At 48.0% G+C, this 25,953-nt stretch overlaps 1 protein-coding gene across 2 annotated transcripts in view; it reads right to left on the reverse strand.

Moving 5' to 3' along the window:
• Nucleotides 1-20,438: 20,438 nt before the first annotated feature.
• Nucleotides 20,439-25,953, reverse strand: part of FRMPD3 (FERM and PDZ domain containing 3) — a 79,292-nt gene continuing 73,777 nt past the window's right edge. For both annotated transcript variants that reach the window (XM_021932503.2, XM_031660758.1), the window contains one exon: nt 20,439-25,395. In XM_021932503.2, the coding sequence (XP_021788195.2) occupies nt 22,313-25,395 (3,083 nt within the window). In that variant the 3' untranslated portion in view covers nt 20,439-22,312. The remainder of the gene's footprint in view (nt 25,396-25,953) is intronic.

Genomic DNA, 25,953 nt, shown 5'->3' on the forward strand with positions numbered 1-25,953 from the left:
GGGATTTATCTAAGTGGCAAAGGCAGAAAATACTCAAAGCAGCATCCTATCTTTGTCTTACCGCTATTTTCAGCAGTGTCCATGGAGGACTTCTCCTGACCTTTTGTTGCACGTTTACAAGCTCAGAAATTTAATGTAAGCCCATGTATGTAGGAATACTCAGAGAATGAAGTAAACTGCAAGGTAGAATATTAGTAGTCTTCCATCATAGGCCATTCATCAAATATTTACTGAGTGTTCTATTGCATACAAGGCAGTGTGCTAGGCATTGAGGGGACTACAAAGTATTTGCCCCAAGGGATTCGTTCATTCAATAAACATTTAGTGAACATTCTTTATGTGCTAGGCCCTGTTTATTAGCACAAGAATACAGTAGTAAACAATTAAAAATACCCTGCTCTCATGGAGTTTACGTTCTCAAGCAATAAACATGTAAATAAGCAAAATACGTAGTATGTCAAATGGCAATAAGTGCTGTGGAAAAAAAATCAGGCAAGGAAGGTGCGATAATGTGCCACAGTGTAGAGGAGAGGAGTACAATTTTAAGTAGGGTGGTCAGAGAAGACCTGTCTGGGAAGGTAACATTCAGGCAAAGACCTGAAGGAGGAAAAAAAAAAACAAAGAATGAGCCATGCTGATATCTCGATAAGCAAAGAGAACACCAAGGGCAAATACCCTAAGGCAGATGTATCTCGCTTGTTTGAGGAATACCAATGCGGGGCCAGTGTTGTGTGGTGGAGGTGGAATGTGTCTATAAAAGGAGGAAAGTGAGGTCAGTGAGATAAGAGTGACTGGAGGCCAGCACGGCATGGTGGCTCACGCCTGTAATCCCAGCACTTGGGGGCGCCAAGGCGGGCGGATCACTTGAGCTCAGGAGTTCAAGACCGGCCTGGGCAACGTGGTGAAACCTCGTCTCTACAAAAAATACAAAAATTAGCCAGGCGTGGTCATGGGCACCTGTAGTCCCACTGAGGCAAGAGAATCACTTGAACTTGGGAGGCGGAGGTTGCTGCAGTGAGTGGAGATCACACCACTGCACTCCAGCCTGGGCGACAAAGTGAGATTCTGTCTAAACAAAACAAAACAGTGACTGGGGGACTCAGGTGGGCGCGATGGCTCATGCCTGTAAAACTCAGTACTTTGGGAGGCCGAGGCAGGCAGATCGCTTGAGCTAAGGATTTGCAGACCAGTCTGGGCAACATGGCAAAACCTTGTCTTTACAAAAAATACAAAAATTAGCCGGGCATGGTGGCAAGCACCTGTAGTCCCAGCTTCTGGGGAGTATGAGGTGAGAGGATCACTTGAGCCTGGGAGGCAGAGATTGCAGTAAGCCGAGATTGCGCCACTGCCTTCCAGCCTAGGCGACAGAGAGAGACCCTGTCTCAAAAAAAAAAAAAAAAAAAGTGATTGTGGGGAGAGTGCTGATCATGCAGAACCTTATAGGTTATTTTAGGGGTTTTTGCTTTTACTGAATAAGAATTTTTAGCAAAGAGTGACATGATCTAACTTCCCTTTTATTTTTTATTTTTTTATTTTATTTTATTTTATTTTATTTTATTTTATTTTTTTGAGACGGAGTCTTTGCTCTGTAGCCCGGGCTGGAGTGCAGTGGCCGGATCTCAGCTCACTGCAAGCTCCGCCTCCCGGGTTTGTGCCATTCTCCCGCCTCAGCCTCCCGAGTAGCTGGGACTACAAGCGCCCGCCACCTCGCCCGGCTAGTTTTTTGTATTTTTAGTAGAGACGGGGTTTCACCGTGTTAGCCAGGATGGTCTCGATCTCCTGACCTCGTGATCCGCCCGTCTCGGCCTCCCAAAGTGCTGGGATTACAGGCTTCAGCCACCGCGCCCGGCCCTAACTTCCCTTTTAAAAAGATCACCCCAGCTACTGAGAACAGAGTGTAGGAGGTAAGATAGGAAGCAGGAAGACCGATTAGGAGTTAACTTCCAAAGAAAGTTGGTAAGACATTTATACAAACAATTACAAAGCACAGACAGTGTAATACACTACCATAGAGAAGCCTGTGCTTGGATAACGTGGAGGCTGCTGTAACAAGGAGACTCTAAAATATAGCGGCTTTAGTAAGACAAATTATTTCTCTCTTGCATAACAGGTTGGCTGGTCTAAGCCAGTGGGATGATTCTGCTCCATGCTAGGTCATGGACACATCCACATTCTAGCTCAGAGAAGAGGTCTAGGCAAGGGATTTCCTTTTAAGCAAGTGAGATGAAATTTGTCCATCCCACTTTGTCACATCCCTTTGGCAAGAGCTCAGTCACAATTCGCACCTAACTGCAAGAAAGACTAGGAAATGTTTTGTTAGGTGGCCCCGTTCCCAGAAAGAAGAGAAAGTGAATTTTGGGTATGCAACTAGAAGTCTCCTATAAGTCCCAAATAAAATGCTGTGCAGGTCCAGAGGTAGAAGATATCACCTCTGCATGGAGTATCCTGGGAAATATTTTTGGAGGTAGAGCACACGAACTAGGCTTTGATTGATGAGTAGGGTTTTGACAGGCAATCATTGGGAGGAGGTGGCTCTTCCAGGCAGGAAGAAAAGATGAGGAAGCAGAGAGAGGTTTTGAAGAAGAGAAAATAGTTTAGTTTTGCTGGAATATCAAGTACCATATTGGGACTTCATTCAGCAAGCAATAGGAAGCCATTGACTGTTCTGGAGTAAGAGCATGACACGATCATAACTGTGCTTTAGGTAAACTTTTCTGTGTAGGGTGAAGAATAGGGAAGAGATTGGAGGCAGGCAAACCAGATTGGGAGAGCAAGTTAGTAATGTCATTAACTATGCCAGTAGCTGTAGGGTTTAAGAAGAGGAATGGTAAAGACATTGTGAATCTCAACCTTTTAGAGATTATGGACCCCTTTGAGAATTTTATGACCACTATAGATCCTCTCTCCAGACACAAGTATTCCTCACTTTATTGCACTTTACTTTATTGTGCTTTGCAGATACTGCATTTTTTACAACTTGAAGGTTTATGGCAACCCTCTATTGAGCAAGTCTATTGATGCCATTTTTCCAAGAGCATGTGCTCATTTTGTGATTCTTTGTCACATTTTGGTAATTTTTGCAATATTTCAAGCTTTATTATTATTATTATTTTATATCTGTTATGGTGATCTATGATCAGTGGTCTTTGATGCTACTATTGTGATCGTTTTGGGATGCCATGAACCATGCCTATGTAAGACAGGGAACTTAATTGATAAATGTTGTGTGTGTTCTATGTTCTGACTGTTCCGCTGACCAGCCATTCCTCCATTTCCCTTTCTCTCCTCATGCCTTCTTATTCTCCGAGGGACAACACTATTGAAAGTAGGCTAATTAATAACCCTGCTGTGCCCTCTAAGTGTTCAAGTAAAAGGAAGTGTTGCACGTCTCTCACTTTAAATCAAAAGCTAAAAATGATTAAGCTGAGTGAGGAAGACATGTCAAAAGCTGAGACAGGCTGAAAGCTAGGTCTCTTGTGCTAGTTAACCAAGTTGTGAATGCAAAGGAAAAGTTCTTGAAGGAAATGAATAGTGCTACTCCAGTGAACACATGAATGATAAGAAAGCAAAACAGCTCTACTGACAATATGAAGAAAGTTTGAGTGGTCCGAATAGATCAACCCAGCCACAAAATTCTCTTAAGGCAAAGCCTAACCCAGAGCAAGGCCCTAACTCACTTCATTTCTGCGAAGGCTGGGAGACATGAAGAAGCTGCAGAAGAAAAGTATGAAGTTAGCAGAGGTTGGTTTATGAGGTTTAAGGAAAGAAGCCATCTCTGTAACATAAACGTGCAAGGTGAAGCAGCAAGTGCTGATGTAGGAGCTGCAGCAAGTTACCCAGAACATCTAGCTAAGATTATTGATAAAGATGGCTATACTAAACAACAGATTTTCAGTGTAGACGGTAAAAGCCTTCTATTCAAAGAAAATGCCATCTAAGACTTTCACAACTAGAGAGGTCAATACCTGGCTTCAAAGCTCCAAAGGACAGATTGACTCTCTTGTTAGAAGCTAATGCAGCCATTGACTGCATCGGTCAATGCTCATGTATCATTCTGAAAATTCTAAGGCCCTAAATAATTAGGCTACATTCTACTCTGCCTGTGCTCTATAAATGGAACAACAAAACCTGGATGATAGTGCATCTGTTTATAGCATGGTTTACTGAATATTTTAAGCCCGTTGTTGAGACCTACAGCTAAAAAAAGAGAGATTCCTTTCAAAATATTACTGTTCATTGTCAATGCACCTGGTCAGCCAAGAGCTCTGATGGAGATGTACAAGGAGATTAAAACTATTTTCATGCTTGCCAACACAACAACCATTCTGAAGCTTATGGATCAAGGAGTCATTTTGACTTTCAAATCTTATTTTTTAAGAAATATGTTTTGTAAGGCTGCCATAGATAGTGATTCCTCTGATGAATCTGAGCTAAGTAAATTGCAAATCTTCTGGAAAGGATTCACCATTTTATTTCATTTTATTTTTTGTGATTGAAAACAACAACTATTGTATTTATTCACAATTCTGCAGTCAGGAATTTGGGCAGGGCTCAGCTGGAATGTTTTTATGCTTCATATGGTGTCAGTTGGGATATCTTATAAGGTTGCAGTCAGGGTCAGCTTCACAGGCATGCAACCTATGTAGTTGCAGAGAGCCCCACACTCAGAGGGACCTTGCAGTTAGTTTAATGCTCTGCTGTTGCCATCTTAAAATTCTAAATAACTTTTGAACAATGGATCTTGCATTTCTGTTTTGCACTGGGCTCCACAAATTATGTAGCTGGTGTTGGTTATAATCAGATGGTGACTGGGGCTGGACTATCCAGAATAGCTTCATTCACAAATCTAGGGTCTTAGTAGTGTTGACTGGGAGGCTGGGACCTCTTTGTCTGTCTCTCTACATGACTAGCTTGGGCTTCCCCACATGGCAACTGGATCAAAATATTCATAAGCCTTCCATGTTATCAGTTTTTTTCTTGTTGTCACCTCCTCCTTTTTCCAGGGTACATGCTGCTGCTGGATTAACCCCATAGAAAGTTTCAGTTCATAGAGGGACACCAGATTCACCATTTTAGATACCATTAACATTCATGATTCATGGGAGGAGGCCAAAATATTAACAGGAGTTTGGAGGAAGTTGATTCCAGCTCTCCCAGATGGCTTTAAGGAGTTCAAGACTTTAGTGGAGGAAGTAACTGCAGATGTGGTGGAAATAGCAAGAGAACTAGAATTAGAAGTGGAAACTGAAGATGTGACTAAATTGCTGCAATCCCATGATAAAATTTGAATGGATGAGCAGTCATCTCTCTCTCTTTTTTTTTCCTTTGCTTACGGATGAGCAAACAAAGTGGTTTCTTGAAATGGAATCTATTTCTGGTGAAGATGCTGTGGGCATTGTTGAAATGACAACAAAAGCTTTAGAACATTACATAAACAGTGGCAGGGTTTGAGAGGATTGCATCCAACTTTGAAAGAAGTTCTGCTGTGGCTAAAATGTTATCAAACAGCATTTTATGCTACAGATAAATCTTCTGTGAAAGGAAGTCAATCAGTGTGGCAAATTTCATTGTTGTCTTTTTAAGAAAATTTTTATAGCCAATTCACCCTTTAGCAACAGCCACCCTAATCAGTCAGCAGCCCTCAATGTTGAGGCAAGATCCTCCACCAGCAAAAAAGATTACTACTTGCTAAAGGCTTAGATGATCATTAGCATTTTTTAGCAATGAAGTTTTTTTGTTTGTTTTTGTTTTTGTTTTTGTTTTTGTTTTGAGACAGAGTCTCACTCTGTCACCCAGGCTGGAGTGCAGTGGTATGATCTTGGCTCACTGCAACTTCCGCCTCCTGGGTTCAAGCGATTGTCATGCCTCAGCCACTTGAGTAGCTGGGATTACAGGCGTGCACCACCACTATTGGCTAATTTTTGTATTTTTAGTACAGACAGGGTTTTGCCATGTTGACCAGGCTGGTCTCAAATTCCTGGCCTCAAGTGATCTGCCCACCTCAGCTTCCCAAAATGCCAGGATTACAGGCATGAGCCACCGTGCCCAGCCTACCATAAAGTATTTTTTAATTCAGGTAGTGATATGGTTTGGATATATGTTTCCTCAAAATGACAAGTTAAAATGTAATCCCCAGTTGGAAACGGTTCTGGTGAGAGATGTTTGGGTCATGGAGGTGGATCCCTCGTGAATGGCTTAGTGCTGTACTTCAATAGTGATTGAGTTCTGTATTCTGAGTTCATGGGAGATCTGGTTGTTTTAGAGTGTGGCACTTTTCCCCTTTGTTCCCTTGCTTCTGCTCTTGCCATGTGACATGCTGGCTCCCTGTCACCTTCTGCCATGATTGGAAGCTTCCTGAGGTCCTCACCAGGAGCAGATGCCAGCACCACATTTCCTATAAAGCCTACAGAGCTGTGAGCCAATTAAACCTCTTTTTCTTTATAAATTACCCAGACTCGGGTATTTCTTTATAGTAACACAAAAAAAACAGCCTAATATAGGCACGTACTTGTTATTTTAGACATAATGCTATTGCACACTTAACAGACTACAGTGTAGTGTAAACGTAATTTCTATATGCACTGGGAAATAAAAAAAATTCATGTGATTTGCTTTATTGCAATGTTTGATTTACTGTGGTGGTCTGAAACTGAGCCCACAATATTTTCAAGGTATGCCTGTAAATTATCATAGAAGCTTGGACTCATTAGTTTAAAACTAAACACAGGCCAGATGCAGTGGCTCACTCCTGTAATGCCAGCACTTTGGGAGGCCAAGGTGGGCGGATCACAAGGTCAGAAGTTCGAGAACAGCCTGGCCAACACGGTGAAACCCTGTCTCTACAAAAAGCACACAAATTAGCCGGGCATGGTGGCAGGCACCTGTAATCCTAGCTATTCGGGAGGCTGAGGCAGGACAATTGCTGAAATCTGGGAGGCAGATGTTCCAGTGAGCTGAGATTGCACCACTGTACTCCAGCCTGGGTGACAGAACAAGACTTCGTCTGAGTGATGGGGCAGGTGGGGAACTAAACATTCCATTAGGGCAAAAACTAAGTGCTGTGATCTGATTGGCTATCTGTGGAATGTAAACGTATGTGGAAAGAATGTTATCTTTGCTCCTTATTTCTCTCTAGAAAGATAAGCACAATCAGGGTATGTGGGCAAGGAATTACTCTTTGAGAGATTATTTATTTACTTATTTTTATTTTTGAGATGGAGTTTGGCTCTTGTCGCCCAGGCTGGAGTGTAGTGGTGCGATCTCAGCTCACTGCAACCTCCGTCCGCCTCCCAGGTTCAAGTGATTCTCCTGCCTCAGTCTCCTGAGTAGCTGAAATTACAGGCACCCATCACCATGCCCAGCTAATTTTTTGTAGTTTTTTTTTTTTTTTTTGAGACGGAGTCTCGCTCTGTCGCCCAGGCTGGAGTGCAGTGGCCGGATCTCAGCTCACTGCAAGCTCCGCCTCCCGGGTTGACGCCATTCTCCTGCCTCAGCCTCCCGAGTAGCTGGGACTACAGGCGCCTGCCACCTCGCCCGGCTAGTTTTTTGTATTTTTAGTAGAGACGGGGTTTCACCATGTTAGCCAGGATGGTCTCGATCTCCTGACCTCGTGATCCGCCCGTCTCGGCCTCCCAAAGTGCTGGGATTACAGGCTTGAGCCACCGCGCCCGGCTTTTGTAGTTTTAGTAGAGACGGTTTCACCATGTTGATCAGGCTGGTCTTGAACTCCTGACCTCAAGTGATCCACCCGCCTCAGCCTCCCAAAGTGCTGGGATTACAGACGTGAGCCACCTCGCACAAGAGATTTAATTTAAATCTCTTTGAGGAGATTTGAATTAAAATACTTTAGAAAAAAAAATGTCCTCAGCCAGGCGTGGTGGCTCATGCCTGTAATCCCAGCACTTTGGGAGGCTGAGGCAGGTGGATCACCAGAGGTTAGGAGTTCGAGACCAGCCTTGCCAACATGGTGAAACCCTGTCTCTACCAAAAAAAAAAATAAATAAATAAATACAAAATTAGCCGGGTGTGGTGGTGCATGCCTGTAATCCCAGCTACTTGGGAGGCTGAGGCAGTAGAATTGCTTGAACCTGGGAGGTGGAGGTTGTAGTGAGCTGAGACTGCGCCACTGCACTCCAGCCTGGGCAACAAGAGCTAAACTCCATCTCAAAAAAAGAAAAAGAAGGCCAGGCGCGGTGGCTCACGCCTGTAATCCCAGCACTTTGGGAGGCCAGGCGATCTTCTGACAAGGTCAGGAGATCGACACCATCCTGGCTAACATGGTGAAACCCCGTCTCTACTAAAAATACAAAAAAAAAAAAAAAAAAAAAAAAAAATTAGCCAGGCGTGGTGGTGGGCGCCTGTAGTCCTAGCTACTCGGGAGACTGAGTTATGAGAGTGGCATGAACCTGGGAGGTGGAGCTTGCAGTGAGCCGAGATCACGCCACTGCACTTCAGGCTGGGCCGCAGAGTGAGACTCCGTCTCAAAAAGCAAAACAAACAAACAAACAAAAAAAAAAACAAAAAAAAAAACAAAAAAGAAAGAAAAAAATCTACTCAAACTTTTAGGGATGGATGAACATGGACAAATTAGACCATCAGAATAGGGACAATGTATGTGTCAGGTAGGCATTAAGTTCATAAGAGATTTTTAAAAACTGGCAGAATTATATGTAAATCATGGCGAGTTCTGTAAATCTGATATACTGTCATTCAAAAGAAATGTGCTGAGTACCTATATACCAGGGCCTCTGGAGGGTGTGCCTACAGAGAATTAACAGTACACTATCCTTTCCCTTGAGTGGAGCAGACAAGACAGATACTTACAGAAATAAGGTTAATAATGGGGGCATGAGAAACATGATCATATTGAAAGAATCTGGGAAGGGTCTTGCAGAAAATGGGTGAGGTAAGACCAAAGATATTAACCTGAGGATACAGAGCAGGGAGAAGAGCTTTAACAAAGGCCATGGGCAGGTGAATATATGTGTGGGGTGAGGCGAGGAAGGGTGTGTTCAGAGCTCAGGCAAGAAAGGCAGCTAGAAGCCTGTGATGGTCAGATTTTTTTTTTTTTTAAAGACAGGGGCTTGCTATGTTGCCCAGGCTGGTCTCAAACTCCTGGGCTCAAGTGATCCTCCTGCTTCAACCTCCCAAGTAACTGGGACTACAGTCATGTGCTGTTGCACCAGCTGATGGTGAATTTTATGTGTCAACTTGAGTAGACTGTGGTCCCAGTTATTGAATCAAACACAGATTTAGGTGTTGCTGTAAAGGTATTTTATAAATGTGATTAGCATTCATAATGGGTCGACTTTAAGTACAGAGATTTTCCTAGTTAGTCTGGGTGAGCCTGATCCAATCAATTAAAAAGCCTTAAGAGTGGAGCTGAGGTTTCTGTAAGGAAAAAGAAATTCCATGTGTGGACTGCAGCTTCAGCTACTGCCCCGAATTCCAGCCTGCCCCTTCTGATGGCCTGCCACACGGATTTCAGACTAGCCTAGCCAGCCCCCACCATGATGTAAGCCAAATCCTTACAATAAATTTCTTAATATATGTCTTGTACTGGTTCTCCTTCTCTCTCTCTCTCTTTTTTTTTTTTTTTTTTTTTTTTTTTGAGATGGATTTTCGCTCGCTCTTGTTGCCCAGGCTGGAATGCAATGGCATGGTCTCACCTCACTGCAACCTCTGCCTCCCAGGTTCAAGCAATTCTCCTGCTTCAGCCTCCCAAGTAGCTGGGATTACAGGCATGTGCCACCACGCCTGGCTAATTTTGTATTTTTAGTAGAGACGGGGCTTCACCTTGTTGGTCAGGCTGGTCTCGAACTCCTGACCTCAGGTGATCCACCCACCTCGGCCTCCCAAAGTGCTGGGATTACAGGTGTGAGCCACTGCACCCAGCCTGGTTGTCTTTCTCTGGTTGACCCTGACTGATATAAAACCAGACTGTGGAGGGCTTTGAATGCCAGTTTGAGAATACTGAATGCAGTCCAGATGAGGGGAGCTCTGAACTCTGACCTAGAAGGAAAGGGAAGGGAAGAGCATTGATAATTCTAGAAAATGCTGAGGGCTGCCCTCTTCCCCATATTTCATATTTCCAACCAACTCCAAAGCTCAGGGCCTCTGGGAAAATTATGTAAACACCCTTCTCAGTGGAAGGGCTCCCACCCTCTCCCCACCCCGTGGGATGTTTTGGTCTAGCTGGCTATACCTCCCTTTGAGATCCCAGGCATTATAGGAGAGTCTAAATTCATCCACTTGTTCCAATCAGTCATTTCTTCTGCAGGCATTTCTTTTTGTTGCTGTGTATTTTTTTGCTGGGACATGATAATTTTTATTTATTTATTTATTTATTTATTTATTTATTTGACAAGGTCTCACTCTGGTGCCCAGGCTAGAGTGCAGGGGCGCCATCTCAGCTCACTGCAACCTGTGCTCAAGCAATCCTCCCACCTCAGCGTCCAAAGTGGCTGGACTACACGCGTGCACCACCACACCCAGGTAAAATTTTTTGTATTTTTTTGTAGAGACGGAGTCTCACCATGTTGCCCAAGGCTGGTCTCAAACTCCTGGCCTCAAGTGATCTGCCCACCTCAGCCTCCCAAAGTGTTAGGATTACAGTTGTGAGCCACCGCACCCGACATTCTGCAGGCATTTCTTTCTTTCTTTCTTTCTTTTTTTTTTTTTGAGACGGAGTCTCGCTCTATCGCCCAGGCTGGAGTGCAGTGGCACGATCTCAGCTCACTGCAAGCTCTGCCTCCCAGGCTCACAGCGTTCTCCTGCCTCAGCCTCCCGAGTAGCTGGGACTATAGGCTCCTGCCACCATGCCCGGCTAATTTTTTTTTGTATTTTTAGTAGAGACGGGGTTTCACCATGTTAGCCAGGATGGTCTTGATCTCCTGACCTTGTGATCTGCCCGCCTCAGCCTCTCAAAGTGCTGGGATTACAGGTGTGAGCCACCGTGCCCGGCCTTTTGCAGGCATTTCTTGGGCAGCAACTGTGGACAAAGTACTGTATAGCGCTCAGCTTCCAGATTACAGAAATGAATAAAATATGACCCTTACCTCTAAGAAGCTTTACAAACAGACTTGTCGAGCACTAACTTTAACAGCAGACAGAGAGAAAGAAGCCCCCTCCTCTCCTCCCTGAAGGACCAGATCATCCTTTTCTGAGCCTGCCACTTTGATCCCCAGCACAGTGGGCTTCTTGCAGCCCAGTGGAAGATTTGACTAGCTGGGCTTCCTTTTCATCTTCAAGCAACCTGGCCCACTCCTGGGTATTAGCATTTCTTTCAGGGTATTTTCTCTTTTCTTTCTCCTATGTCGGCTCCAGTTTTTCCCTCTTGAAGCTAGTGTGACCTACTCTCATTGCTCATATTCCCTCCTTGGCCTTGTCAGCCAACCCCCAATTCAATGCCAACTGGTGGCAGGTGGGTGTTTCACTTTTGTAAGCACACCAGAGAGCTTTCAAAGGCCACCACAAAGTCTATCACAGATGTAGAGACTGCCCATGCTGCAGCCCATCCTGGCCTCACCACCTCTCAGGAGTTGGTCCTTCTATTGGGGCACAGACTCCCAACCTTTTTTTTTTTTTTTTTTTTTTGAGACAGAGTCATGCTCTGTCACCCAGGCTGGAGTGCAATGGCGGGATCTCGGCTCATTGCAACCCCCGCCTCCTGGGTTCAAGTGATTCTCCTGCTTCAGCCTCCCGAGTAGGTGAGACCACAGGCACGTGTCACCACACGCGGCTAATTTTTTGTATTTTTAGTAGAGACGGGGTTTCACCATGTTAGCCAGAATGGTCTTGATCTCCTGACAGACTCCCAACCTTACATTCTCTGAGTCTTCAGCAAGAATGCAGGCTGTCTGAGGGCAGAGGCTATATAACTCTTATAGTCTCTAGCATAGATCAGCCTCAGAGAGAATGCATTTTAAACACTTAAGGATTTGAATTGAAAATCTGGATTGACACTGACAGATATCTCAGGAGGTGACTTTATTTATTTATGTATTTATTTGAGACAGAGTCTGGCTCTGTCGCCCAGGCTGGAGTGCAGTGGCACAATCTCGGCTCACTGCAACCTCTGCCTCCCAGGTTCAAGCGATTCTCATGCATCAACCTCCTGAGTAGCTGAGACTACAGGCGCGTGCCACCACACCTGGCTAATTTTTGTATTTTTGTTTTAGTAGAGATGGGGTTTCACCAGGGGTGACGGGGTTGGCCAGGCTGATCTTGAACTCCTGACCTCAAGTGATCAGCCCGCTTTAGCCTCCCAAAGTGCTGGGATTACAGGCATGAGCAACTATGCCCTGCCAGGAGGTGACTATTAATGGCCTCTCCAAAGACTTCAACATAGGAGTCTTCTGAAAGAGCAGAGGACTTATACATGTAAATCATGGTTTTATTAATATAAGTCGATCTTAAAATGAGTCCTGTTCTGGAAGATTTATCTCATAAAGTGAAGCTGGCTTGTTTTACCTTAGATAGGATTTGGCTGAAACCTTTAGATGTGTCTCACTCTTCTAGGGTCCCCGCGAGTTGGTTTCTTGTGAATATAGATGTTATTGTACAAGGTCAGCATGACAGGGAGCTAGAATCATGTAGGGATTTAAAATATGGGAGGTTTCAGTCCTTCCTGACAGAAGGTGATTAGATAAAAACAGCAGGGCCAAGTGAGCTTTGTAGTTTGTTCTGGTGCTTAAGTTTTAAGAACTGGGGAGTTCTCCCAGTTTAATTACTGACTTGGGGAACATTGAGTGATGCTGGAAGTACTTGCCTTTGTTTAAAAATGCTTAAGTGAAAGTATGATGAGAAAAGGTGCTTTTTAAAAGCTAATAGACCCTTTAGTTCAACCCATTCATTTTATATGTAAGAAATTGATAGCCAGAGAGGGGAAGTGAATGCCCAAGGTCACACAGCTAGTTTTTGGAAGAGCTACAAGTCAAATCAAAGTCTTCTGGCTCATGGTGTAGGGCTTTCTTCACTTGCAACTTTGTTACAGAGCCAAGCTAATATGGGCTCAGGGCAGCAGGAACTGCAAATCAAATAAAAGTCTCTTTCATTGTTCAGCAGGGAAAATCTGTCCAGTTTCTTCTTGGTTCCTTGAGTCTTTTCAGGTCCCTGGAGGCATTGTACATTCCTGCTGTGCCAGGTTAGGAAAGGGGCAGGGATGCTTGTCTTTGCTGCCTTGCTTTACTACCAATTCTGTCCTTGGTGACCAAGGCCATGTAGGCTTTTTTGGCTATAAGTCAAACTAGGACGCAGGAATTGCATTTACTTCCAAGAAACTGCAAATGGCTTGCCCATACTGCAGATTTATTCTCAAATTTATATGAGTGAATCAGGGAGGGGCAGTTGGGATCCTTGGTTTATAAGGGAGCAGGCTGAGGGATTGAGTGATTAGGGCTCTAGAGAAGGCAGAGAGAACAGATGTTACCTCAGTGGCTTGGGCACTCCCCACTGTTATAATCACATAATTGAGAGAAGGGATTTCTGACGGCCACATTACCTAGGTAACACAGCATGCATATCAATTAAAAAAAATCATGGCCGGGCGTGGTGGCTCATGCTTGTAATCCCATCACTTTGGAAGGCTGAGACGGGCAGATCACCTGAAGTTAGGGGTTTGAGACCAGCCTGGCCAACATGGTGAAATCCCATCTCTACTAAAACTACAAAAGTTAGCTGTGCATGGTGGTAGACTCCTGTAATCCCAGCTACTTGGGAGGCTAAGACAGGAGAGTTGCTTGAACCCAGGAGGCAGAGGTTGCAGTGAGCAGAGATCGTGCCACTGAGAGAAGGAACTGCACTCCAGCCTGGGTGAAAAGAGTGAAACTCCGTCTCAAAAAATTTTTTCTTTTAATACAAAAATTAGCTGGGTGTGGTGGTGCACACCTGTAGTCCCAGCTACTTGGAAGACCGAGGCAGGAGAATCACTTGCACCTGGGAGGCGGAGGTTGCAGTGAGCTGAGATAGTGCCCTTGCACTCCAGCCTGGGCGACAGAGCCAGACTCTGCCTCAAAAAAAATCAGATTCATTGCATTCTGCATTGGATATGAGTATATCTGACATTGTAGGAAGCCTTTATGCCCAGCACAAAGTGCTTTATTCAGTTAATCAGATGGCTGAAGTTCATTATATTGCCCTGGCAGAGAAAATAGGGAGATGCAGTTCAAAAGATACAAAGTAGTAAATATGTAGGCTGTAGTATGTAGGATGAAGTCTAGAGATCTGATGTACAACATGTAACATGTCTATGATACCAGTTTTTGCTTGGGGAGAGGAAGAGAAAAAGGTGGGTTTTTGTTGTTGTTTTGTTTGTTTTTGTTTTTGAGACAGAATCTCACTTTGTCACCCAGGCTGGAGTGCAGTGGCGCCATCTCGGCTCACTGCAACCTCTGCTGCCCAGGTTCAAGTGATTCTCCTGCCTCAGCCTCCTGAGTAGCTGGGATTGCAGGCATGCACCACCACGCCCAGCTAATTTTTGTCTTTTTAGTAGAGACGGGGTTTTGCCATGTTGTCCAGGCTGCTCTCGAACTCCTGACCTCAGATGATCCATTAGCCTTGGCCTCCCAAAGTGCTGGGATTACAGGTGTGAGCTACTGTGCCTGGCATGTTTATTCTCTTTAAAACAAAAACAAAAACAAAAACAAAACAAAACAAAACAAAAAACAAAACAAAAACCCTTTCCTATTAAGCCTAAATGTTGAGGAAAAATTACAAATTCAAGCTTCCTCTAATTACAGCTGCTTTTAGCAAGGAGGATGAGGATGGAGGAAGAGCAGGAGGATGTCAGAGAAACATGTGAGGGGTATTGGCCAAAGGCCAAGATGAGCTTTGTGTTCACCAGACTGTGTCCACTGAGGACAGGGATTCTCCATTGAGGAAGTGAGCTGGCTTCGCAATTTCGAAAAAAAAGGCCCAGAGGAAAAGAGGTCTTGCATGTCTTTTTTGAGGGAAACTGACTGAAAACGGCTTTGCCTGAGAGCAATAGATATTTTGAGAAAACAGTCCCCCAAAGCTCTGTTGGCCAAGTTTCTAGTTCCAGGCCCTTGGTGCAAGCTTAATTAGTTTCTGTGGACCAGCTGCAAATGGGGCAGTTCGATTTGCACTTGTTAAGCTTGTACAGCTAAGACTCAGGATTTTTACAGCTGCGTTTTCAGCATCACCTCATTAATCCTCACAGCCATAGAGGGAGGCTGAAGACTCAGTCATCTTCACTTTAGAGGAGAGGCCCAAAGATGTAAAATGACGTATAGCCCATCATATGGCAAGTCAGTGGCTGGGCTGAAAAATAGAACTGAGCCCTGATTCTAGGGTGAGCTGCTCAGCCTAGCCCACACAGCTTCCCTACTTTGCTTGCTCATTGCAGATGCAGAAATCTCCGGCTGGTTCCCCTCAGTCTGGGCTTGGGGCTGACCTGCTGCTAAAGTGTGTAATAGGCAACAGTTGGGGGGCAGGGAAGGGGAGGGAGCCTTTGATAATGCTGCCCCATCTCCTCTTGGTGTCCCTTTCTGACACCCTGTCACTCCAGGTCTTTCTCCTTTTTTCTTTTAGATACAGGATCTTGCTCTATCACCTAGGCTGGTGCGCAGTGGCAGTGTGACTTCCTGGGCGCGAAGGATCCTCCCACCTGAGTCTCTTGAGTAGCTAGGACAACAGGCATGTACTACCATGTCTGGCTAATTTTCTTTAAAGAGATGGGGTCTTGCTATGTTGCTCAGGTCTCCAACTCCTCAGCTCAAGCGATCCTCCTGTCTTACCTCCCAAAGTGTTGGGAAAACAGGCGTGAGCCACCCTACCTGGCCATTCCAGGTCTCATATCCCTGAACAAGCACTTGACCCCCACCCTGTGCCCAGATCCATGGAAATAGATGGGTCCCAGCTATCCTCCCCTTGAGGCTTATGCAACCAGCTGGCTCATCTGATGGGCCCCAAGTGTGTCAATACTTCCATCCAAGCATGTCTATTAGTTGAAGAGAGTGAACTTGGACGCTAGGTAGATGGCTATGGGAATGTCACCGAAAGTATCAGACACAAGACTCAAGTGTCTTTGAAATGATATGTATCTTTAAAAGGCATTCGTGTTTGCATTCCTCACATGATACTTTTAGATAAAAATATTTAATGTGGGCTGGGTGTGGTGGCTCACGCTGGTAATCCCAGCACTTTGGGAGGCCAAGGTGGGCAGATCACCTGAGGTCGGGAGTCCGAGACCAGCCTGACCAACATGGAGAAAGCCTGTCTCTACTGAAAATACAAACTTAGCTGGGCGTGGTGATGCATGCCTGTAATCCCAGCTACTCAGGAGACTGAGGCAGGAGAATTGCTTGAATCTGGGAAGCGGAGGTTGCAGTGAGCCAAGATTCCACCATTGCACTCCAGCCTGGGCAACAAGAGTGAAACTCTGTCTCAAAATAAATAAATAATAATAATGTGTCGTCAGAATGATATTTTCCTCCAAAATCTTGGAGAAAAATTCAAATGTGTCAGGATTATGGGCCACATTGTGACCGTGGCTTTTTGTATCTGCCAGAAAATTGCCACATACTCTGGGGGGCTCAGACCCCAGGTAGAGGAGCACAGGGAGTCCCATAACAATGGGCAGATGGTAGAGGATGAGGGGACCACCTGGGAGCCACATGCATTTTTTGAAGGCTGCTTTTTGGACATAACGCTCAACCCACAAATTTCCATGCACATATACTCTTTCATCCCTGGCTCCCTCAAAGAGGCATGTGACGCAAGGGCAGAGCAGCGAAGATAGGTTAGGGGACAGGTGGACTTGCACTCATACTCCAAAGTTACAGGCCACCTGTTACACACAGGCTGCCTGGACCCTGAGCAGCAATTACAGGTCATCTTCTGATGAGTGTGGCTGCATCCATGTCTCTGTTTCTGGGAGAAGTGATTGGCAGGTAAGGTTGAATCCGGGCGTGGTGGCTCATGCCTATAATCCCAGCATTTTGGGAGGCTGAGGCGGGCAGATCACTTGAGCCCAGGAGTTTGAGACCAGCCTGGGCAACATGGCAAAACCCTGTCTCTACAAAATAAATAAATAAATAAAAATAAAAATCAGCTGGATGTGGTGGTGGGCACCTGTAGTCCCAGCTACTTGGGAGGCTGAGGTGGGAGGATCACCCGAGCTCAGGAGGTCTAGGCTGCAGTGAGCTGTGATTATGCCACTGCACTGCAGCCTGGGTGACAGAGTGAGAACCTGTTCAACAATAACCCCACAAAGGTGGGTTCCTCCCTGCACTTCCAGATGCTGCAGAGAATGATCCTGGATCCACAGAAAGGTGGGGTCAGGCTAAGTACTGTAGGGTAGTAGTTGAAAGCATGATGGGCTGGGTTTGAAAACTGATAGGCTTACCACTTACCAGCTGTGTGACCTTGGGCTAGTGACTTGTCTAGGCTTCAATTCCTCTTCTGATAAATGGAAATGATAATAGTACCTCTCTCAAAGGATTATTGTGAAGATTAAATGAGATCATGTGTGTAAAGTACTTAGCAGGGTATCTGGCATATGGCAAGTGTTCATACACAGTTGTTTTCACCTATTTAAGGGCAAAGTTCAATTTTTCTGTGTTGTGGAAGACTCCCAAAAAAGTACAGATGCATATTCCTTTTAGCCAAAACCTTGAAAATGAGAATGAGGAATCAATACCCAGAGGGAAAGACATCACAGACAGGAGAGCAGGAAAAGCTAAACCTGAGCTCATTCCTAAGTGGTAGGTAACCTACCTCATTCCTAAGTGCAGGTAAACCTGCAGCTGAAAACATCACATGGACACCAGAACATGTTCCTGTTATGCTGGGGTGTGGCATCAACCAATGACTTGGTGCGTGGATGCGTGGGCCTTTGTGGGAGTCACTAGAAACACTCATGTGAAACAAGCAGTTCTGTACCTGCAAGAAGGCAGTCTTCATCATTTCCACTTTACAGGGGCTTCCAGCCAGTAAGGACATTGAACCCAAGGAACCCGCCTGGTGTCCAGGACATTTCTCCAGGGACCAGGACTGAATCCTCAGAGGTCATTTCCTCCGACTAGGTGGAGGACTTCCTCCTCGCTCCAGATGTACACCCATAGTCTGGCTTCCAGGCTGCAGGATGAGGAATGGGATGTGGCTATTACCCTGGAACTGGATGTGGTTATTACCCTCATCCTACTGGCTGTTTGCAGGAATTTGATCCTGAGACATAAATGTGTGCCCCCTCCCAATGCTGGCAGTTGAGCCTCCCCTGCCTCTTTGGCAGCAAAAATTCTGGCTGAGGCAGGTTCTTTCAATTCATTGCTGATGAAATTACCTATTATCCACAGTGCCTTCACAACAGCTTGAAAAAAAATGTGATTGTGCCAGCACCCACTGGCATTTTGGGCCCATGCCAATAGTATGAACCCATTTTCCTTTAAGTGGCTGAAGTCAGAAAGGCAGGAGTCAGGCTCTGGGACACTTGGATGGGGTGACTGGACAGCATCAGCTTCAGGTTCAGGTTGAGGCCAAAGATGGCAAGGAAGACGCTGGTGGGAATATGGTCTTTCCCTGCACTCCCAGATACTGCAGAGAATGACCCTGGGTCTGAGGTGACTGTCAGTCACCTCAGGAGAGTTTCAGGAGCTTTTGGAAAGTAGTTGGTGAAACTCAGCTGAGTTGGTGGGGCATGGGATGATGGCCCCAACTCCTCATCTTTTGATAGGAGGATGCCAGACTGTCTAGCCATGTCCAACTACACTGCCCCAAATCAACCACTCCCAGAGGAGACAGAGCCCTTGTCACTCGCACACAAGTCTGGGATGGCTCTCTCATGACAGTCATCTCATTCAACACTCATTCATTCTACAAATATGTGAATACCTACTATGTGCCAGGTACTGTGTGGGTGGGTACCCAGGGTGTAAAACTAAGTAAGAATGTTTTCTGACCTTAAGGAGCTACCAGTGTAGTTAGCGCAGGGCCTTAGGGCTCCCAAGTTTTTGGATTGTCCAGTTGGGTCATTTTGAGTGGCAGTGGGCTTCACTTTATCACGGCATTGACTCGCACTGAATCCCAACCTTAGTGTTGTGGGACAGTATGCCTGGCAGGCAGCACCCGGAAGAGCTCTGCCTCTAGTCCAAGGGCTGCTGCCAGTGGTTCCCTCCCATGTTTAAAGAGGAGCTTTGGCTTGGTGTTGGGGAACATGCAGAGAAGCCCAGCCTGACTGTGCTGCCCCTGGCTCCTCTTCAATGCTTTGCTTCCAAACCTCTTTAGCCATAACCTTTGCAGACATGGAAAAAAGCAGTCTGTAGGCCAAGTGTGGTAGCTCATGCCTGTAATCCCAACAGTTTGGGAGAACGAGGCGGGTGGATCACCTGAGGTCAGGAGTTCGAGACCAGCCTGACCAACATGGTGAAACCCCGTCTTTGAAAAAAAAAATTAGCTGGGTGCAGTGGCAGGCACCTGTAATCCCAGCTACTTGGGAGGCTGAAGCAGGAGAATCACTTGAACCCAGGAGGTGGAAGTTACAGTGAGCTGAGATGACACCATTGGACTCTAGCCTGGGTAACAGAGCGAGACTCTCTCTCTCAAAAAAAAAAAAAAAGTCTATTATCAATCTTTGGAAGTGACTAAGTAGGATCACTATACACGATTGTGTAGCTTGTATACCTAGCCAATGAAGCAAGTGGGGCTGGACAGGGCTGAAATTACCAAGCCATGTGCCCATCACTCAGAGGGTGTCATGATGGGGGCATGGGCAGCAGGAAGAACCTTTTTCTAATTTGGACAAAGATGCCTCATAGGCTAGTGAAGACCTGTAAGTACCGGAAGAAAATTAGGAAACAGGAGAAACAAAATAATTTCTCACCCTTGGGTAACTCTAAAGAGCCCGAAGGGTTAGCTCTGATTAGGGTCCTAATGCTTCCATACTATGGAAACAATCCCTCCTTCCCACCCCACTACATGGCCAGCGGCTGTTGCAAGGGATTCCATAGCCTAAACTGCGAGGCAGTCAGGCTGCACTCTGAGAGCAAGAAGGCACGGTTCAGAGGGAGAGGCGCCATTTCCCAACCCCAGTCTGAGGAGTGGCCTAAAATCCTAATTTCCAGGCCATCTGATACACTAGGCACAGAGCACACTGTGTTTTTCCACATGCCCCCCCCACCACACCACCTACAACCCTTCAGCTCTGAGGTCACAGCCATGGTGGCCAGGTGAGCCAGAAGCCCCATGGTCAAAAGAAAGTGGTAGACAATTTCCAACTCCCATGAGAAACAGGAGGCTTCAAAGAGGAACAAAGGGGATCCCCTGCGTGTTGCGGAGGTGGGAGGAACAGGGTCCTTAGCTGTCATCACCCACCAGTGCCCAGTACATAAGAGCAGGGGTCCAGGAGGAGCACACAAAGGGCCACCACCAACCAACAATTCAAGGACACAAGGACACCCACAAAGAGGCACCGCAAAGACTTATTGGGATAGTAAGATGAATAGATTTAATCATTCTTGTTTGAAAAACAAGACATAAATTAGTATATATATATAATTTATATATTTTATGTAGTATATATACTATATACAGACATTAGAAAATGTTTCCTCTCCATGAGGCTGAGGGAGAGGTGAAGGATGGCAGTGGAATGACACAGACAGGGGCTGAGTGGCGAAGTTGGGAGAAAAAGAAGACCATGTCAGCACTCCAGCTTGCAGTGGCTGAGGGGAAAAGGATTCCCCGCTGGCTGCATCTCTGGCCCATTCAACAACTTGGTCCTGGGGGAGGAGAAGCAAGGAAGGGAGGGGCTGGATTCTGCAGAAGAAACTCCCCTCCTCCTTGCTGGGAGAACTCACCACTCAGGGAGACTTTATTGTACTAGAAGCTACCAAGGATGGGCAGGGGTTAAGCACAGTGTACATCTTTATAAAACTCACATCAGAATGAAAGATTTCACATGGACCTCTGACACAGTGATGAAACAGAGGCAGACACAGGGCACAAGGGTGTGGGAAATGGGGAGATATGGAGAGGTGAACAAGAAGCAATCTACAGAAGAAACATTGGCTTTCTTTGTTCCCTACAGTGGGACAGTTGGTAGGGACTCCGTGTCTTCACTCCCAGGAAGGTTGCGGGGATGGGGGTGGGGGGCGGGGGGAGGGTTGGCAGCGGTGGTGGCGGTGGTGGTGGCAGCGGCGGCGGCGGTGGCAGCGGTGGTGGCAATAGGAGGTGTGTGTCAAGGTGGATGTTAAACAGTGTGAATTCCCTTCCAGATGGCTCCAGAGAGGGAGAAAGAGGTGCACGACTGCACCAGGTAAGGCGCTCAGCTTCTTTTCTTAGAGAGACAAATCCACAGGGTCAATACACAGCCAAAAGCATATACTCAGGATTAACATATCACGCTAGCTTCCAAAAGTTTAAGATATAGTCATCAACACCCCCCACCCCTACCCCTTTCCCCCCTCCCCCCCCCCCCCCCCCCCCACCACAGCTAAGCCAACCTCCTAGAGAGATGTTGACAGCGGAGCCTCACGCCTGCAGCAACAGCCCCTGTGCTGGGCTGGGCGGGCTCCTAGGCCTGCACTGGGTCTCCCCAGGCAGACGTTTTCACCAGGTACCTTACCCAAAACGAGTGGGGTGATTCCAGATGCTTGCTCCCTAGTGGACTGAGCTGCCCTGCCCATCAGTGAGAGGCAGGGCACTTTGGGGATGGCTGGTGTGGAGCTACTGGACCTGGAGGTGAGGGCTCCCCAGGCTGGCAGCCTGTTGGGCGGCTGCAAACAGCCAAGTGTGGCTGTTTTCTGCAGACATCTCACCGAGGCACAGGCCCTCAGGGTGGCACCTGCCAGGTGAGTGTGAGCCCAAGGTGGTTGGGCACATCTGGACTGAGCGCCCTCTCCCCTCGGCACGGCAATGTGGCCTGCTGCTACTGCCATTGCTCCCAGCAGGGGAGCCAATGCCACGAGGAGCTCAAGGCCTGAGGGTCCGCTTGCTTCAGGCCCTGGCTCCCCCAGCGCCCAACACGGATTGAGCAGGAAGTGAGCCTGATGTCACTTCTCAGCCCGAGAGAAGAGATAAAATACAGCCCTGCTGTGAGCAGAGTGACGAGGGGCCTTTTTCCTCACAGTGAGGCCCAGAGGCCAGGGAAGGGGTGAGGACACCCAGGGCGGCAGCTAAGTCTGCAGCCCTTAAGAGAGAGCCTTAATCGAGAGAGTTTCCACTCCCTGGAGACTGATGGGCTCTTGGACCCTGACTGGCCCAGCAGATACACACACACTCACCACAAGATGCAAGGACCACAAAGCTCAAACCTGGGGCCATGGTTGGGGAAGGGGGACAGGTGTGGGCAGATGCCCTACTTAATAAGGGTTTTTAAGGAGTGGGTGAATGTGCTCATAACAGTCGCCGAAGTTGGGGAGCCTGGTGGGTGCTCTGTGGCTGCCCCTGCAGCTGCTGCCACCTGCTGCTGCTGCTGCTGCTGCTGCTGCTGCTGCTGCTGCTGCTGTTGTTGCTGTTGTTGTTGTTGTTGCTGCTGCTGCTGCTGCTGCTGCTGGTTAAGGTTACGGGCTGTGGACTCCTCAGCTGCACGCAGCAGGAAGGTGTAGTTCCTCACCACCTCTTCTACCTTGGCCAGCAGCTCTTGGCGCTGGGCCTCGGAGCGCACAATGAACACCAGCCGCACGAAGGTCTCAATGAGGCTGCTCAGCACCTGGAAGCTGCCCGTGATGGCTGCCAGCATGTGAGTTGGGCTCTTGTCCACATTGGCCACACGGCGGCAGGAGGCCCGGAGCTCCTTGAACTTGAGAGCTAGCTCGAGCTTATACTCGGAGATCTGAGAGACATAGGGCTTGGGGGCACGGGCCTCGGGGCTGGCCACACACTGCCGCAGGACTGTCAGCAGCTCGTTGGTGTCCAGCCGGGCAGCCAGGAAGCCATCAGGGAGGCCATAGGCATGAGCCCGCAGGGCATTGATCTTGGCCAGGCTCCCCTCGAAGGTGGACACACGGAGGTCAATCTCCTGAGTGCGGGAGGCCTCAGGGCTGCTGCTGCTGCAGGTAGCAGCATCCAGCACCTGCAGGGTCCTGCTCACCACAGGCACCACCTGCTCGTCCAGCTTCATGCCAGGCAGAATCTTCATGGGGATAGAGTAAGAGAGCTCATCCTTGCCATCACTGGCATCATCTGCCATGTCACACTTGCGGTAGTAGAAGCAGTAGCGGATGGAGCAGCACTTGCTGCTCTCACTGTCCTCGTCTAGCTCGGCAGGCTTCCGGTACACCTCCGCGGGCAGTGAGAACACGGCCATCTGTCTGGGGCCTTTGGTCTCTGGGGCAACCTGGACGTAGGAGAGGTCTCCCAGCGTCGGTGACTCCAGAGACCTGCTTTTGGGACCCAAGGCTATGGGCAGGCTTGCCTCTAACTCCTTGGCCTCCCTGGGCAGCATGCCCAGGGGCGGATGTGGGTAGACATCCGAGGTCAGCGAGGCCCTGTCACCCTGGTCCAGTTCACTGATACTGTAGCGGCGCATCAGTTTCCTGTAGTTGGGAGCTCCCAGACACTCGCCCCCTGAGGCACACGTGGTCAGGCACGAAACACCACTCTCAGGGTCCGATCGGCACTCTCGGGATTCCAGGCTGGTAGAACGAATGCGCCGGACATTGATGGGGCTGCTGAGGCTCACGCCTGGGCCAGCCTCTGGCTGCCTCTGGCTAGGGAGGACCCTGTCCCTTTCCCTCCCCCGGAGGCTGGGCACTGGTGTCTGGGTGGCTTGCGGCCGACCCCCCCGGCAGATGCGCTTGCAGTCGCAGCTGCGCCTCTGCTCGCGGGACATTCCCGGCCCCTGCTGCACGGGGCTGCTGCGGAGCTGGCAGCTGCAGCGGCCAGGTGCTGGAGGTTGCAGGTACTCGGTGCCTGGCAGCTCCCCCTGGCTTGGTGGCTTTAGAAGTTCCTCAAGGAACTCCAGCTCATACTGCTTTACCTTCTGCAGTTGGGCCTGCCGCTCATCTGTCTCCTTCTTCTGGCGGGTTGGGAAGGTGGCAGAGAATAAATTGCGTAGCCGGAAAGGACCTCGGGATGACTTGGGTTTTGCAGGGCCTTCAGAGGTCGAGTGGGCTCCATTGAGAGTTGTTTCAAGCTTCCTAGAGGGCATGGTGCTCACCTGCCGGCTGGCAGCCTGAGACCTCAGTGGGCTCTGGCCTCGAGGTTGGCAACTGGGGCTCTGGCCTCGAGACTGGCTGCTGGGGCTGTGGCCATGGGGCTGGCAGCTGGGGCTGTGGCTTCTTGACTGGCAGCTGGGGCTCTGCAGAGCCATGGAGTAGGTAGCTCGGGGAACCAGGCTGGTCTCTTCGAGCTTGCTTCTTTTGGGTGTGCTCTCCAGCTGCGCCTTCTCTCCTTGGCTGGAGATGGTGCCCTGCTTCTGCAGGGTGGGCTTACCACCCTCTGGCCCGCCTTTGCCTGCCATGTCCCCTGTAGCTTGCTTGCCCACTGACTCTCGGCTTGTTCGCAGAAGATAGCTTTTGGGAGGGAAATTTTGAACAGGCAGCCTGTCCTCCTGTTGGGAGAGGTGCAGGCTCTCAGCCCAGCTGCCTGTGGGTGCTCTGGGGCTGGAAGAGACCTCTGCGCCCAGCTGATGCTGAGAATTCCATGAGGTCTCTGGAGCACTGGGGCTAATTTTGAACTTCAGATTCTTATTTGCACTGCTACTCATCATGCTAACCTCTGGCCTCCCCATGCTGGCCTCCAGCCTTCTCTCACCCCTGCTGGGGGGGTTCCCCAAAGCCCCACCAGGAGTGACTAGACTCTTACTGTGAACCACTTGCTGTAGGGCAGCCGAGATGATGGCCGGGGTCACACTGCCCTTTGGGTCCAGGATAAGCTTGGGGCTCAACCTGACCTCCTTGGGCAGGTTGTCCCTCAGCTCAGAGACCTGCTCTTCACTGAGGGATGATGTGGCTGCCCTCAGTGACATTTCTAGGCCTGCCCTAGTGTGGCCAGGCCCTTTGTCCTCAGGAACTGGGGACAGCAGGCTCAGATTCTTCTGTTCACTAAGCTGTGGGGACAGTGCTGGGTGCACTGCCAAGGAGTATGTTCGTTCTCCCTGTACCTGGCCCTCTGACTGGGGCAGCTTCCTCCGAGCGCCAGTGGGGCCAGTACTCTGGCCTGTGGCAATGGGTTGGAGAGATGGGTTGGGATCCGGGCGCCCGAGAGAGTAAGGGGCCGTAAGAACGGCCTGGGCTGCACAGCTCTGGATCCGGAAGGGCAGGTCCTTGCGGGCAAGGAGGCTGTCCTTGTTGAGGTGCTGGGCCAGGAAGTAGGTGGTGTTCTGGTGCTGCTTCATGGCCGACATCATCTCTGACATGTCTGTGAGCTCTGAAGAGTTGGTTTCATGACCCGAGTCCAGCGATGATTCAGGAGTGATTGTGGCCAGCACAATCAGACCTGGAGGAACAGGGATAGGGCTTGTTATGCTTACTGAAATCAAGTTCTTTTCCAGCTCTACATGGTTGTCCCTCGGTATTCATGGGCGATTGGCTCTAGGACTCCTGAAGATTCCAAAACTTGCAGATACTCAAGTCCCTGATATGAAATGGCATAGTATTTGCATGTAACCTGTGTACATCTTTCCATGTATTTTAAAGCCTCTCTAGATTACTTATAATACCTAACACAATGTAAATGCTATGTAAGTAGTTGTTATACTGTGCTGTTTAGGGAATAATGACAAGAAAAATCTGTACATGTTCAGTATAGACATATTTCTTTTTGTCAAATATTTTTGATCTGCGGTTGGTTGAATCAGTGGATGCAGAACCCTCAGATACAGAGGGCTGACTGTATAGGAGGTGCATAGAAGCCAAGGTTAGCCGGCAGTATTTCCAGCTGGAGAAAAACAGTCAGGCCTGGTGAGAATGTAGGGCTGAGGGTGGGAAGAGTGGAGGGGAGGGGACAAAGAGGGGCAAGCTATAAGAAGGGGATGAAAGGCTGGAATCCAAAACA

Source organism: Papio anubis, chromosome X (genome assembly GCF_008728515.1).
Source record: "Papio anubis isolate 15944 chromosome X, Panubis1.0, whole genome shotgun sequence".
Lineage (NCBI taxonomy): Eukaryota > Metazoa > Chordata > Mammalia > Primates > Cercopithecidae > Papio > Papio anubis.